The sequence below is a fragment of the Peromyscus eremicus genome, chromosome 12 (assembly GCF_949786415.1).
Source record: "Peromyscus eremicus chromosome 12, PerEre_H2_v1, whole genome shotgun sequence".
Lineage (NCBI taxonomy): Eukaryota > Metazoa > Chordata > Mammalia > Rodentia > Cricetidae > Peromyscus > Peromyscus eremicus.
The window spans coordinates 73,917,075-73,933,054 of NC_081428.1; the positions used below are offsets into that span (position 1 = coordinate 73,917,075).

A 15,980-nucleotide genomic window follows, 5' to 3' on the forward strand; every position below is an offset into this window, starting at 1 on the left:
ACATGGATGACATTCTCAAACAATAAATAGGGTGAAACTGCACAAGGAATGTAGTTCCCTATATATTCTACTGTTCTCTAACAATTCTCTTTGAATTGAAACAGTCCCTCCAATAGAGGAGGCTCGTGAGACTGAGGAAGCAAACACAGTTCACATGACTGGGAAAACTGAAACTTCAAAGATTTATGAGTGCCTTCCCAAGGATGAAGAACCAGTAAACAACTACTAGGTCAGAAGGTTGTCTGATCAGGTGCACTGCTAAGAGGAGTCATTCAGAACTGTTGAGATGATTTCAAGTCGTACAGAGATCTCTAGAGATGAAACTTCCATGGGTTATCAAACAAGCTGAGGTGGTGTTTTCAATAATGAAACTGCATTTCAGTTCCCTCAATCATACTCCTCTAAGTAACCCCAATAAACTCATTAATTCAACAAATTGGGATTTGGTGAAACTATTACTTCCATTTGCAATCAATTACCTGTCTGTGGTGAGTACACACATGTGTATCTCCTAGTAGAAAGTCTCACACAACATCTCCATGTACTGCAGAAGTTAACAAGTTGTCTTGTTCTGATTGTGAGATACATTGATGTTCCAATGTATTGATTATTATCTATGTGAAAGATTTTGAATTTGTGGTTTAAGGGTCAATATAGTATAGCCTTTATTATTTTAATGACATTCATATATTTCTTACAATCCCATTCTGATTGAATACTTCTTTATTTTTATAAATTTTTATCAAGGCAACACATACATCTTGTTTTTAGAAGTCTTCTTCCCTCAATTTCCCATATCTCAGCAATAGAAAGACCTGTTAGCCTTGTTATGTAGTGCTTTTTATATTTTTGTGTATTGATATGAAATTGAATAAAAATACAAGTTGTTAATTGAAAAATGTTTATTCTAGACTTTAAATTGCTGACAATTAAGGCTAACTGTTTCAAAATTCCTAAATCATTAAAAGCAAAGTGATAATTTTATTTCATTAAATCTTTATATAGTATCTTTTTAAGCAAATATGTTTGCTTAAATATTTATTTCATGTGCTTAGTATGAAATATATTGTGCTTAGTATGAAATACATTAATATAATAATATAAACTCACAATAATACAAAATTTATGTGAATATTTGACTCATTGAAATGCAATTTTAAATTTTTCCATAAATTATGCTATCAAAACAAGCTCTTTAAATACATTTATTTACTTCTTCACAAAATTTATGGGTATATTTCTTTGAGGACCATATTGAAGAGGACTGGAGATAGCGGGTAGTTCTGTGTTGATCATGATTAAATTGGAATTACTTCTAGAATTTTTTATCAATTTAAAATGATTTTGGCTGTGAGATTGCATGTATAGCCTTTACTATGTTGACAAATGTTTGATGATCTTTTATTCTATAACTTGTATCATGAATATATGATGAATTTTGTCAATGGCTCTTAATGCATTTATTGAAATAATCATGGGAATTTTTTGCTTTTAGGTCTATTTATGTGATTTATTACGTTCATTGATTTGGGAACGTTGAAGCATTCCTGCATCTTCAAGATAAAGAAAGAGCCTTGGCCCAACTAACCAAAAGAAAAAAAGAGATCACTCAAATTAGTAGAGTCATTAATGGACAGGAAAGCATCACAAAATGCGCCATGGCAATTCAATATATTATAAGGAAATGTTTGAATAAACTATATTCCATCCATTAGGTTGAAAATATATAAAAGAAACTGATAAATTTCTAGATGCATGCAATTGACCAAAGTTAAACTAAGAAGAGATGGACAATTTTAACACAACCAAAACAAATGAGGATATTCAAGCAGCAATAAAAGCCTTCCAGCTTAAAAACAAGTTCAGGACCAGATAGATTCACAGAAGAATTCTTCCAGACTTACACTGAAGATCTATAGTCAAATGCTTTTTAAATCACACACACACACACACACACACACAGAAGGAGCATTTCTAAACACCTTTATTACTCTACTACTAAAACAGGGTAACAACATAACAAAAACAGCAAGGAAACTACAAGCAAATAGCATGATAAATAGACTATCAAAAATCTTCAATAAAATACATGCAAACTGAATATCAGCTTATATCAAAAAGATTATTCACAATGCACAAAAATTTTAACTTAAATAAAAATGTAAATGAATCTAATATACTCTTGACCATCATTTCATTTCAGTGTCTGAGGGAAATAAGAAAAATCCTAAGCCATGTAAGTCTCTCTAAAATGGTCTTATATAGACCTAAGCCATGTAAGTCCCTCTAGAATGGTCTTATACAGGGACATTAGGATAGGATGGGCAACATATTGCATTATAGTTCATAGGACCATGCTAAAAAGAAAAGGGAAAATGAGAACTCTCCAAACTCATCAATTTCAAGAATTTGTATTTTATTACTTCTCACCTCATCAATAGTTAGTACGCCAAGGATACACTGTATAATACCATGTGTATATGATAAATATTTCAGCTGAGAGATAACTATATTTATTTATGAGGTAAATGTGATATTTCACACATGGAAACATTGTATATTGATGGGGTCAGGGTAATCAGCCAATTTATACCTGAAACTTTTTACTTCTTTGGGAACAATACATTCAATATTATCTCTTTTGAGATATATGAGTCATTATGTTTATTTATATTTATTCAATTGCAGCAGAGCATACCAGAAACTATTTTGGCGAACACAAATAGTACTTCAGTAAGTGGTGTGGGGGAAAGTCTTGTAAACACTTCGACTTTATTCTATTTCAATTTGGTACAGTAGGAGGATTGATAAATCCCATAATTTGTTTATTTTTATGTAATTGACTAAACACAGCAAGGACTTATTAATTTACACTTCATCCAACTGTGTATAATATTTCTCCATACTTCCACTCACAAAAGCATTTGATTTTAAAACAACCATTCTACCTGGAGTAAGGTAGTACTTTACTGTGCTTAATTTTGATGTTCTTAAAACATTTCATGACTTTGGGATTGCTCTATTGTCCTACATAGCAGACACTGGCACCATTTGAGTATTGGTCACATGGGCACAATTCAAACTTCAATATGTTGTAAATATTCAATTTACATAAACTTTTAATAATGAAAAGAATGAAAGCAAAACACATAAAAAAGCAATTAATCATGTTAATTTTGTAGAAACAAGTCAATATCAGCATACATAGTATCATTTTACAGTAATATTATATACTCATAAGGTATAATGTGTCATATTATGTTAGGATGGTAATTGTTGAATTTCTGTTATTGATATCATTGACTGTAACATTATGAATTAAACATGTGAATAATTGTACTAGTGTGTAATAATGAACATACTATTTAATCTTAACCAGTTATGAGTAACCAGAAAGGTATGACATGTTTGTGGGAAATATTACATTTCCAATAGGCAACACTACTCTGACATTCTCCAGGGGAACTGAAATATGAGTAGAGAGGAAATGATCAAGATTTTCTGGGAGAGAATGTCCCAAAGACTCTTGTCATGGCCCCCAGGACCTCCTTATTCCTCAGGCTGTAGATGATGGGGTTGAGCATGGGGGTGAGGATAGTGTAGAAGACAGCCAGAATCTTATCTTCTGTCGGGGAACGGAGACTCCTAGGTCGAAGGTAAGTGTAGACGAAAGGTGCATAGTAAAATGTCACCACAGTTAAGTGAGTTGAACATGTGGTGAAGGCCTTTTTCTTTCCCTCTTTTGAGCGCATATGGAAGACAGTAAAAATGACCCGTCCATAGGAAACTGCAATGCCAAGGAAAGGAAATAAAAGAAACAAGCATGTGCTCACAAATACCATGTACTCATAAACCCAAGTGTCCATACAGGCCAGGGGCACCATGGCAGGGACATCACAGAAGAAATGGTTAATGGACCTAGAATGGCAGTAAGGAATGTGAAGGAGGTAGACTGTGTGTGATAAGGAGTTAATGGAGCCAAGTGTCCAAGATCCTATGATCATCTTCAGACACTTCATTTTGCTCATGAGAATAGGATAATGAAGGGGGTGGCAGATGGCCACAAAACGGTCATAGGCCATGGAGGCTAGAAGCAAGCCCTCAGAACCTGCCATGGTCAGAAAGAAAAAGGATTGCACTCCACAGCCCAGTAAGGTAATGCTTTTCTGACCAGAGAAGAAGTTGAATGCCATCTTGGGAACAGTGGAAGAAATGTACATCATGTCCATGAGAGAGAGCTGACTGAGGAGAATGTACATGGGAGTGTGGAGCCTGGGATCCACACGAATGAGGTGGATCATTGTTGAGTTGCCAAGCAAGGCCACAGAGAATATGCACATGATGAGCAGCAAAAGCAGAAGGCCTGTTTGGTTTTGTGGAAACAATCCTAACAAAATGAAATCACTTGAGCTCTGATTCCATTGCTCCATGAAAATATATTGCTTTCTCTTTCTTCAAAAGTGACCTGAAAGTAAAATGCACTTATATAAAGTAGAACAGGAGAATAAAGAGGAACTTGCTTGGAATGAATGCTTGCACTGAATTGTTCTTCCTCCAGCACTGTCCTTCTGTTGAATTTATTTTGAAATCTGAGCTGAATGTTTCTTCCCCCTTGCCTCTGGCCAAGTTCTCAGTTCAGAGACACCTGTATGGTCATTTTAAAACCAAGGGTGGCAACATGAGTAAGATAGGTCACACATTTCCTCCTAGATAACTCCATGCAAGGCCATTACTCAAGATCATCAAGCCACTTTACAAAACTAAGAAAGCCTCTATCTTCTGCATCACTTACTTCCTGGCCATGTTCCCATAATTGGCCACAGTGCAGACAGATCCCAGAAACCTGCTCCTTGTGCTCTGCCTCTCACATTCTCTAATGAATCTTTACCATTCCTGAAAATAACATCCACTCCCAATTCATTGTTCTGGAACTAACAGGATTTCTGTGTGCTCAGATCCACACTAATCATAAGATGCTATTTCCATAAGGGATGCTTTGTTTATGTAAATTTTAAAGATACCAATTGAATACACACTTACAATAAAAGTGTTTATACAAAAAACAAAATAAATATAATAAATGATACACATTGCCTAATATGCCTAATGTGTTTTTGTTATATTTTACAGTTGTAAATATTATACACATATGCCCCAGTAGTATAAATATTTATATGCACTGTTTTCCCCTCTTCCTATGAAGCTCAGATCTTTATACTCCACTGAGAGGAGTGAGAAGCCCTTAAAAATATGTTCATGGGAAAAGAAAATGTGTAGGTATGCATTCTTGACTCTGCATACCCATATTTTTCAATCATTATATTTTCATTCATTTAATTCTATGTATTTGTGTGGGGTGTGGGTGCATGCATATAAAGTCAATGATTCCTTGTATTCTTTTTTAAAAAAAGCATGGTAGACAAAGGGTAAGAGACAGCTGGGCTGGGACTTGCCTTGAGCCACCAGGTGTAGGCACTATGTAAGCAGGTCTGTGAGAAGTCCCTTACTCAAAGTAATCAGCAAGGAACAGGGTCAGGAGAGAAAGTAAACAAGGACAAAAAAAAACAAACAAACGTGATGAGTGGTTGGGCAGGGAAGATGTGAGGGCAATTGTATATGAAGAAGAGGAGTTGAAATCTGATCTAGATAAGATGGGAGAACAGGGGGAGCACTGTGTTCTTAGGTACATTTCTACACCTCAGATGGAATGCTCATGTTCAGAAAGCTGCTGTCGGGACCCTGCAGAGAAGATTACTTAGAGGGAATAAGAGTATCTAATAACTTACCTGGATTTGAAAAAAGAACTACATTCCTCCCCACCCCCCACAAAAAAAATCACTGACACCTGCTCATTGAGGATAGTGGGTTGCCTACCTGGACACAGGCTCCTGTTTGATGGTTCATTGATGTCTACTCCCTGGCACAGCACTTACATACATCAGTCTCTCAACCTGTGTGCCTGTTGAAATGAATAAAAAATTATCCTTAGAGATGATAGGTTATTCTAATCATACTGACAAAACTGACATTACGTTTAAAATCCAGTCTTCTGCATCATGCCTTATGAATAAAGAAGAATGACTTAAGGACACTTTCTTTTACATCCTTGAACACTGGTCTGATCATAGAGAAAGGAATATTCCAGTCATCCTCTCAGGAGTGTTCTAGCAGCTATCTTTGGACTCAGTCTGCACTAAACTTACAGTTCATGTCTGATTTCTATAAAAGGGATATACAGATGTGTGCTCTCAGGTCACTTCTCAGTAATTCATGAACACACTTTGAAGACAGTTACTGCAGTAATTATTTTGTTTCCAATGTTTAGACATGGTCATCTCGGCAGTTAATATTGGGAAATAGCTATATTTAGGGGTGTGAATACCTGGACCTTAAGATCTAAGGCATTGATCTAAGCAGAGCTAAAGTTTTCATATTGATGACCAGATCATTGCATTAGGCTTCTGGGTATGTATGCATGGTTTTTCCAGACAGGATTTCTTTGTGTAGCCTTGGCTACCCTGGAACTTGCTCAATAGACCAGGCTGGCCTCGAACTTGGAGATCCACCTACCTCTGCCTCCCAAATGCTGTGATTAAAGGCATGCACCACCACCTTGCTGAGTACGGGCTTCATTTAACAGTCACTGAAAGAATTGTATTATTGATTACATTTTAATTTTAAAAACTTCCAATGTCTTCAAGGCAGATGTAATGTCAGTGTGCCCCGTGAGCATTCCAAAAGACACAGAAAAGAAGAGATGTTTAAAGCCCTGTTGTAAAAGTTCTATTGTATAGAAGTGCTACATATACAGAATGCTAGATTAATTTTGCCAAAGTTACAGATATGTAAACACAACAGGGACACACAGTTAGCAAAAAAAATCTACAAAACACAAGACCAGGCAGATAACTGAACATTGACATCTCTGCTTAGTATGAAAAACTCCATGGAACTCTTGAGAACATGAACCTCAATGAGCTGTCTGCATTCAGCACGTATTAGGTCCTCCAGAAATGTCCGTCTCTTTCCTCCATTCCATATCTTAGCTTTTGAGAAACTTCAACACCAGAAAAAATGCATCCTCTTATTTATGGTCACAACCTTCAAAAACAACCCTTTGTAGAATTCAAACATGTTTACAATTTTTCCTCTTGCATTTTAAGCTCTTTTTTGCTTTTCTAATTTGTTATGAAAATCCTACGAAGGGCTTCCTCAGTACAAGAAAACCAGAGTCTCCCCTAGTTAACCTAACCCAGACCAACTCTGCTCCATAATGTCTTCTGGACTCAGTTTATAAAAGGATCTTACACTTGTGTTTGTGTTGGTGAAAAAAGATACCTTTATAGTACAGCCATTCCCTGTAGACAGTTTCTGTGTCATGAGAAGTCTTCAGCTTCCCCTCTTTGTTCAAGTCCCCTTCCAGGTACACCACAAGATCGTCTCCCTGTGCAGCAGCCCCAGTTGAAGTCCGAAAATCTGCTTCCTACACAAGAATCACTTCTTCCAACAAAATATCAAAAAGAAACTTTTAAGAATTATCTACTACTATTTCATCTTACACATGATGAAACCAAGAGAACATCATTAACCCTCATGAAATATTTACATGTTTACTGCTCATATAAAACATCATTCTTACTAATTAAATGAAACATAGAGATATTTTGGATTTATTTACCACAGACTATACTGATGAAAGACAGAATGGAAAATGCTGTATTTTATATGCACAGCCTTGGATCACCAAGTCTTAGATGTTCCTCCTTTTCCTCTAATTGATCCCTCATGTCTAAATCTACAGAGACAAAGCTTTGGCCATTTCTCCTGACTTGGCTGCTCTGGGATAGCTCAGTTCTGAACTTAGAGAAATAAATGCATGATGATCGCCACTCCTGCAATCACAGGATGCCTGAAGATAGACTAAGGAGGGTGACTGCATTATTTCAGAATGTGACTTAAGAGATGTAAAGGATACTGGGCTATATTATATTATTATAGTCTCCAATTTAAATGTTGGGCCCAAAGGGGTACAAATTGATATACTGAAACATTGATCTAGACAGAAACTGTACTTTAGTCAGAGGTTCATGCAGAGGTCTTGTTGTAAAGTGGATCTTCAGACTCAGGGTCATCCAGGCTGACAGATCCACCACTGATTAGAAAAACAAGTTGATTGAATTTCAAAAGAAATTAAAGATTGTGGCCTAATATTTGTTTTTTACAATCTGAGGAATGTTTCAGGAACTAGAAGGAAGGATGTATGCTACTTGCATGTGAAGTGTCTACATAGAAGCAGAATTGAGGAGACTTATAATTTTACTGTGCTACTCAATCCACAGTAAGTAGATTAATGAACATTTGTGGTACTTAAGATATGTAAGTGTGCCCTGAATCTCATTGTACAAATAGGTGAGAGTTTGTTATTGAATGACATTGTACTCAACAAATACTAGTGATGGGTGTGATGTGGAGCAAACTTTTACAAATAGTTCCGCTTCTTTAATACTACTAGTGGAAAAGTTATAAATGCATATGAATGTTTATTATTATACTTTATGGATAACATCTATGTTATCCATTGCATTGCCTAGAAAGCCGCATAGACCAATCACTCCCTCAGGGTCTTACAATACTTGCGTGGTCCATATGTAACACTGAACTATGACTGGAAAAAGGGCCAAACCATGATGACAGACCTCACCTAAGAATAATAGGAATACAAGAAAGAGGAGAATCCCAGTTCAAAGGCCTATGAAATATAGTCAACAAAACCATAGAAAAAAATGTTTCCTAACAGAAAAGGACATAGCCATAAAGGTACAAGAAGCTTACAGAACACCAAATAGATTGGATGAGAAAAAAGTTCCCATGACAGATAATAAACAAAACACTAAACATATAGAATAAAGAAAGAATTTTTAAAGTGACAAGGGAAGAAGTCCAAGTAACATGTAAAGACAGACCTATTGGAGTTACATCGAATTCTCAATGGAGACTGTAAAAGCCAGAAGGGCCTGGTCAGATGTCTAACAGACTCTAAGAAACCATGGGTGCCAACTCAGACTACTATAACCAGAAAAAATTTCAATTACCATAAATGGAAAACATAAGATACTTTACAACAAAGTCAAATTAAAAGAATATCTATCAAAAAATCCAGCTAACAAACACAAGTTAACAAAATAGATATAAAACAAGATCCATCTTCTGCTGTATACAAGAAACTCCTCAACACCAAAACCTAGCTCTGGGTTTGTTTTTATTTAATAAGACCTTCTAACAATTTGTGCTACAAAAGATAGACATTAACTTACAGTAAAGGGTTGAAAAGAAGATTTTCCAAGCAAATGAATGTAGGAAGCATGCTGGTGTAGCTATTCTAATATTTAACAAAGTAGATTTACAATCAAAATTAATCAAAAGAGAGGTCAGCACATCTTTAAAGTATACTGTCTGATTTAATTCCTCAGTTTTTTCTGTTATCCAATGTTTCTCCTCAGCTGTCATTCCTTTTTCATTAGCATTTACAAAATCCAAAGCATTCCCCAGTAAAGCACTATGCAGTCTATCTCTGGGGGTCTTTATTACCCCACTTCTGTTTGTTTACTATATCCTTTAGACTTAAGTTTGATCTTTCTATGACTGCTTGCCCCGTAGGATTGTGTGTTATACCTGTAATATGCTTTATATTGTAATAAGCAAAAAAACTGTTTCATTTACCAGAGACATATGCTGGGGCATTGTCGATCTTAATTTGTCCAGGTGTACCCATGATGGCCATAACTTCTAGCAAATGTGTGATTACAGAATCAGCCTTTTCAGAACTCAAAGCAGTTGCCCATTAAAATACTAAATAGGTACCAATGATGTGGTGTATAAATTTTAAATTTTCAAATTCTACAAAATAAAACTCATCCATCTGCAAAATTTCATTCCTTTGAGTACCTTTTGGGTTACTTCCAGCAGGTAGTGGAGTTTGGTTGTATAAAGAACAAGTAGAACATTTCCTTAAAATATCCTAGACTTATTGCCAAGTGATGGAAAAATCATTTTTCAAACCCTTGCTATTGATATGATTTTTTTATGAAATTCTGAAGCCTCCAGAACATTTCCTACCAATAGTTGATCAATTTCAACATTATCTTGTGCTAGAGGACCTACAGACCCATATGGGATCAGATGTTTGTTATATATGAGGGATGATTCCTATTTCTGATTATTTTTTAATTGAATAATGAAGTTGATTCTGACCCATCAGGAATAAATTCAGCAGTTTTAATGTGTAAAACAGCTCTGCATACTGAGAGTCAGTAACTATGTTAAGAATTTTGGAGATCAGCCCTCTGTCAGATGTGGGGAGGGTGAAGATCTTTTCCCATTCTGTGGGCTGCTGTTTTGTCTTATTGACCGTGTCCTTAACCTTACAGAAGCTTTGAGATTTGCTGGTGTGAGATTATCTATTGCCTGTGTTTTCATGGGTGCATCTTACTTCCTTGGGTTGGAGTTATCCTCTAGTACTTTCTGTAGGGCTGGATTTGTGGATAGGTATTGTTTAAATCTGGTTTTGCCATGGAATATCTTGTTTTATCTGTCTATGGTGACTGAAAGTTTTGCTGAGTATAGTAGTCTGAGCTGGCATCTGTTGTCTCTTAGTGTCTGCAGAGTGTCTGTCCAGGACCTTCTGGCTTTCAGGATCTCCACTGAGTTGAGTTTAATTCTGATAGGTCTGTCTTTATGTGTTGCTTGGTCTTTTTCCTTTGCAGCTCTTAATAATCTTTCTTTATTCTGTGTGTTTAGTGTTTTGATTATTATGTGGAAAGGGAAATTTTGGTGGGGGGGTATCCAGTCTATTTGATGTTCTGTAAGCTTCTTGTATCTTCATAGCCATGTCCTTCTTTCGGTTCAGAATGTTTTCTTCTACAATTTTGTTGAATATATTTTCTGTGCCTTTGAGTTGGTATACTTCTCCTTCTTCTATCCCTATTATCCTTAGGTCTTATCTTTTCATGGAGACCCAGAATTCCTGAATGTTTTGTGTTTCCTCTATCATATCTTCAGTGCCTGAGATTCTCTCTTCCATCTCTTCTTTCTGTTGGTTATGCTTGCATCTATAATTCCTGTTCATTTACTCAGATTTTCCATTTCCAGAATTCCTTCAGTTTGTCTTCTTTATTGCCTCTATATCAAATTTCAAGTTTTGAACTGTTTCCTTCACCTATTTGATTGTTTTTTTTCTTGGCTTCCTTGGCTTTATTTAAGGGATTTATTGATCTCTTCCAATTTTTTGTTTGTCTTTTCCTCCATTTCTTTGAGAGATTTTTTTCATTTCCTCTTTAAGGGCCTCTATCATCTTGATAAAGTTATTTTTGTTTGTTTGTTTTTCAAGACAGGGTTTCTCTGTGTAGCTTTGGTGCCTGTCCTGGATTTTGCTCTGCAGACCAGGCTGGCCTCAAACTCACAGAGATCTGCCTGGCTCTGCCTCCTGAGTGCTGGGATCAAAGGCGTGTGCACCACCGCCCAGCTATAAAGTTATTTTTAAGGTTGTTACTTCCGTTTCATCTCTATTGAGGTGTTCAGGTCTTGCTGTTGTAGAGTCACTAGTTTCTGGTGGTGCCATATGGTCCTTTATGTTGTGGAATGTATTCTTACACAGCCTTTTATCCATCTGGGTTTTGGAATAATTATCGGAACAGGTGTTGATTCTTGTGATGTCTTTGTTGGATGGGTCTTTCATTCCTTTACTGTATGTTTCCTTTACTGTCTTTTGGCTTGATTGGCCAAGGGTTATAGTCATTGGCTGGTTGTCAGTTCAGTTCGAGTAGGGTTGTCTCAGCTGAGGTTTGTGAGGGTTTGGGTGCCTAGATCTAGTGTCCAATTCTCCTGGCTGGTGTGGGCTTTACTTGTGCCTGTGGGCTCTATTCTTCTAACTGGTATGGGTTGTAGATGTAACCAACAGTCCTATTAAATAAGAAACACAGAGCTGATTCAGAGAAGAAAGCCAAAAGGTCAGAGCTAAGAGCCTCACCCTTCCTGCTTCAGCGATCCTCTTCAGCCAAGAGAGCTCTCCGAAAAGGGGGCTACTTCGTGTGTGTTTGTCTTTATAAAGACTTTCAGTTCTGCCTTCTCATTGGTTGTAAACCCATGCCTCGTCACTGCCTGTCTGTAAAGACTTCCAGGTCTTCTATGGTTGGGATTGAGATTAAAGGCGTGTGTCTCCAATGCTGGCTGTATCTTTTTACACACAGAGATCTACCTAGCTCTGTCTACCAAGTGCTGGGATTAAAGGCGTGTGCCACCACTGCCATGCTCTTGCTATCTAATAGTTCTGACCCCTGGGCAACTTTATTTATTAACATACAATTAAAATCACATTTCAGTACAAGTAAAATACCACCATAATGGGTGGCTAGGCCTAGGGTCTAGTGACTGGGGTAGTTCAGCTGGGAGACCAGTCACTCATCTCTTCCTTCAAATGGTACAGAAGTGTACCCCTTTAGCCTCTAGAGACTCCTGGTTTTGTGAGGGATGATTGGTCAGGGAGACAATGATGGGTTTTGTGGGTTTGGGTGGCAGACTGGATCTTGTAGGTTATAGGACTCTTACCTGCTGGCCTGCTGATGGGCCTGAGATGTGAGGTGGAGGGAAATGGGATGTGCCTTGGGGCTTACGGCCTAGGACTTGGGGCAGTTTATCTGGGAAACCAGTTGTACACCTCCTCCTACAATTGATGCAGATGTGCTTGTATCTCTGGTGGCTGCTGACCTTGCAGGGGATGGCTGGCCAGTGGGAGGATGATGGGTTCAGTGGGCTTGTGTGGCAGAGTGGGACTTTTCAGTTACAGGGTTCAATGGGTGGCAGCAGTGGTGGTGTGGCCTGCCTACAGGACTCTTAACTGCTAGCTGGATATTTCATCTTGTTTTGATGATGAAAGTACAGATACAATGTATTGTCCCTGATACAATGAAAAAGATAATTTTTCTGAATAATTTAAGAGGACTTTGTTGTAACACAACTTTGAAATCTGGTAGAATTTCAAGGTAAATCTTTTTGGGCCTATTTTGGGTTTTTTGTTGTAGTTGTTTTGTTGGTTTTGGTTTTGGTTGTTTGTTTGTTTTTTGAGGGTGTTTTTGGCAGGAGGCATCTGATTACTGTTTCAATCTCTTTATTAGCTATGTATGCATATGTTTGGGCTGTTGAATCCTTCTGGGTTTATGTTTGATAAATAAGCTGTATCTCAAAATTCATGCACTTCATTTAGATTTTCCAACTAATAGAGTTTAGTCCAAGGATCTGTCAATCATCTTTGTTGTCTTAAAGACTCATTGATTCTTTGTACTGTTTTCTAGTTCATTCATTTCTGATCTGATTTTTATTATTTCTTGCCATTACTGAGTTTGAGTTTAATTTGTTCTTTCTCTGGCTTGAGTTGCTTCATTACTCATTTATTTTCAGTCTTTCTGAACTAAAAATGAAAGCACTTAGAGTATAAATTTCCTTTATAAGACTGTTTTTAATGTGGTCCAGAGGTTTTGTTGTGTTGTGATTTCCTTTTCACTTAGGTGTAGAATTATGTACTTTACTTCTGACCCTTTCATCACTCAGTAATGGGTTGTTTAATCTTGAGTCTGTGTGCTTATTAGAGATTTGTTTGCTGTCAAATTTAAGTTTTATCACATCTTGATCAGATATAACACATGAAGTTAACTCAGTTTTTATGAATTTGTTATGATTTATTTTGTTTGTTTTCAAGGATATGGTCTATTTTAGTGAAGCTTCCATGCATATATTCTTTGATGTTTGGGCAGAATATTCTGTGGATATCTGATAGCTCTTAAGTCTGTTTTATGTATAATGTCATTTAATTCTTATGTTTCTCTGTTTTTCATCCAGAGGACCTGTCCATTAAAGAAAATGGAGTATTGAAATAGCTTAATATTATTGATCTGGCGTTACTCTGTGTCTTTAATTCTAGTAGTATGTCTTTTTATAAAATTGTGTACACCAAAATTGAGTTTATATATGGTTCAAGATTGTAATGTCCTCTTAATCATTCCACTTACTAGAATAGAGTGATCTTCTTTATCTCTTACGTCCAGTTTCAGTTTGGCACCTATTTTATCAGATGTTTGGATATGAATGCCTACTTGTTTCCTTGTTCCATTTGTCAGGAATAATACTATGCATTCTTCGACTCTAAGGCACTGCCTGTCTTTAAAGTTAAGATGAGTTGCTTATACGAAACAGAAAGATGGCTTTTGTTTCCTGATCCATGTGTCTAGCCTGTGTCTGTTCACTGAATTCAGAGTTAGGGCCAATAATATTAAAAATTAGTATTGAAAACTATGTTGATTACCATCATTATGTTGCTGTATTTCTTCTTAGTTATGCATTGCATTTCAGTTATTATACCTTCATCTATTTTCTTCCTAAAGTATCTCAGTTATGCTTATTGCTGTCTCTGTTCTGTAACATTGCTTCCAGTATTCTCCATGGGTCTAGTTTGGTGAATATGAATTTTTTTATTCAAAGTTTTTCTTTCTTTCATAACAATGGCAGATAGTTTTGATGCTACAGTAGTCCACGATGGCATCTGCGGTCTCTTAGTATGTGGAGTACATTGTGGACCCTTCTAGTGTTTAAGTCATCATTAACAAAGATGTTATTCTGATGGGTTTTCTTTATATGTGACTTGGGTTTTTTTTTCTTTTACAGTTTTTAATATTTTTTCTTTGTTTTTTATATTTAGGGTTTTAATTTTATCATGCCATGGGGAGTTTCTTTATGACCTTGTCTATGTGGTGTTTTGTGTGTATCTTGTATCTGTATAGATATGTGTTTCCTTCAGTTGGAAAAGTTTTCTTCTACAATATATGGTCTATATAATTGACCTGGGATTCTTTTCCCTCAGCTAATCCTGTATTTAAAAAATTTGTTCTTTTCATGGTGTCCCACAATTCCTGAATGTTCTTTCCCGTATTTTTTTAATTCTTCATATTCTGTGTTTCTATGGTCTAATGATGATACTTTATCTATAAGACCTGATCTACTTAATGTGTTCTACTTATATGGATTTTCCCCCATGATATTTTGAATTAGTTTGCTGAATATTTCAATTCCAACTGCAATTCAGCTTAAGATTTCTATATCAACCTTGACTTATGTGTTGTTATCATCATTTAATTAAGCCATAGGATTTGGTTTTCTTAGGCAACACTTGAGCATTTATTACTATTCTAAGGTCATTGATATGGTCGTTTCTGTCTTCTTTAAAAACCTTGAAACTTTTGATGCTTTTTATGATTGGTATTTAAGAACTGTACTGGGTTCAGCTAGACAATTCTCACTGGAGAGCATTAATATAGGTTTCATGGGTTTATGGGGAGGCTTACTGTCTGACATTTCATATTGTTTGTCTTTTGGTGATGAGTTCCAGAAATATGTACACTTTTTTGTTGTGTGTCTGATATGGACTCATTATAGTTGACTGGAGCAAGGATGTGGATCCTGGGCAAGGGTAGATGTTGTGGAAGTATGGGTGGTGATCTTCAAGCTGGGGCATGTGACTGGATATTGGGACCAGGCTCAGTCAGAGGACTAAATTGGATACATTGGTTTGGAATTAAAAGGGCAAAGTCACTGAGCATAGAAGCAAAGGTAGAGATGGACCAAGAGAATTTTGAATTAGACTCTAGGCCTGGAACATTCAAATCTCTGCAGAATCATTGAAATTCTGACCAATCATCCTCTTCAGTATGATCTTCTTTGTGGAAATTTTTATTCACACGAGTCATTTCTATATTTGTATTTTGTTTGTTTAGACTTTGTTTTTTGTTTTTTATTTTTTGTGTGAGAGAGAACATGAAGGTGAGTAGGGTGGTGAAGAGGGTCTGGAAGAAGTTAGGGAGGAAAAATATGATCAATATATATGGTATGAATTTTTTTAATTACAAGAGAGGAAAAAAGTTTATACATATAAACAC

At 36.3% G+C, this 15,980-nt stretch overlaps 1 protein-coding gene across 1 annotated transcript; it reads right to left on the minus strand.

Moving 5' to 3' along the window:
* Positions 1–3,491: 3,491 nt before the first annotated feature.
* LOC131922276 (olfactory receptor 2L13-like) lies at positions 3,492–4,430 on the minus strand. The gene has a single exon (XM_059277039.1). It carries the CDS (start codon positions 4,428–4,430, stop codon positions 3,492–3,494), a length of 939 nt encoding a protein of 312 aa, XP_059133022.1.
* Between the last annotated feature and the right edge of the window lie 11,550 nt (positions 4,431–15,980).

What these genes read in the sequence shown, in the direction of transcription:
- LOC131922276 (XM_059277039.1), bottom strand. Translation starts at nt 4,430, where the DNA reads ATGGAGCAATGGAATCAGAGCTCAAGTGATTTCATTTTGTTAGGATTG.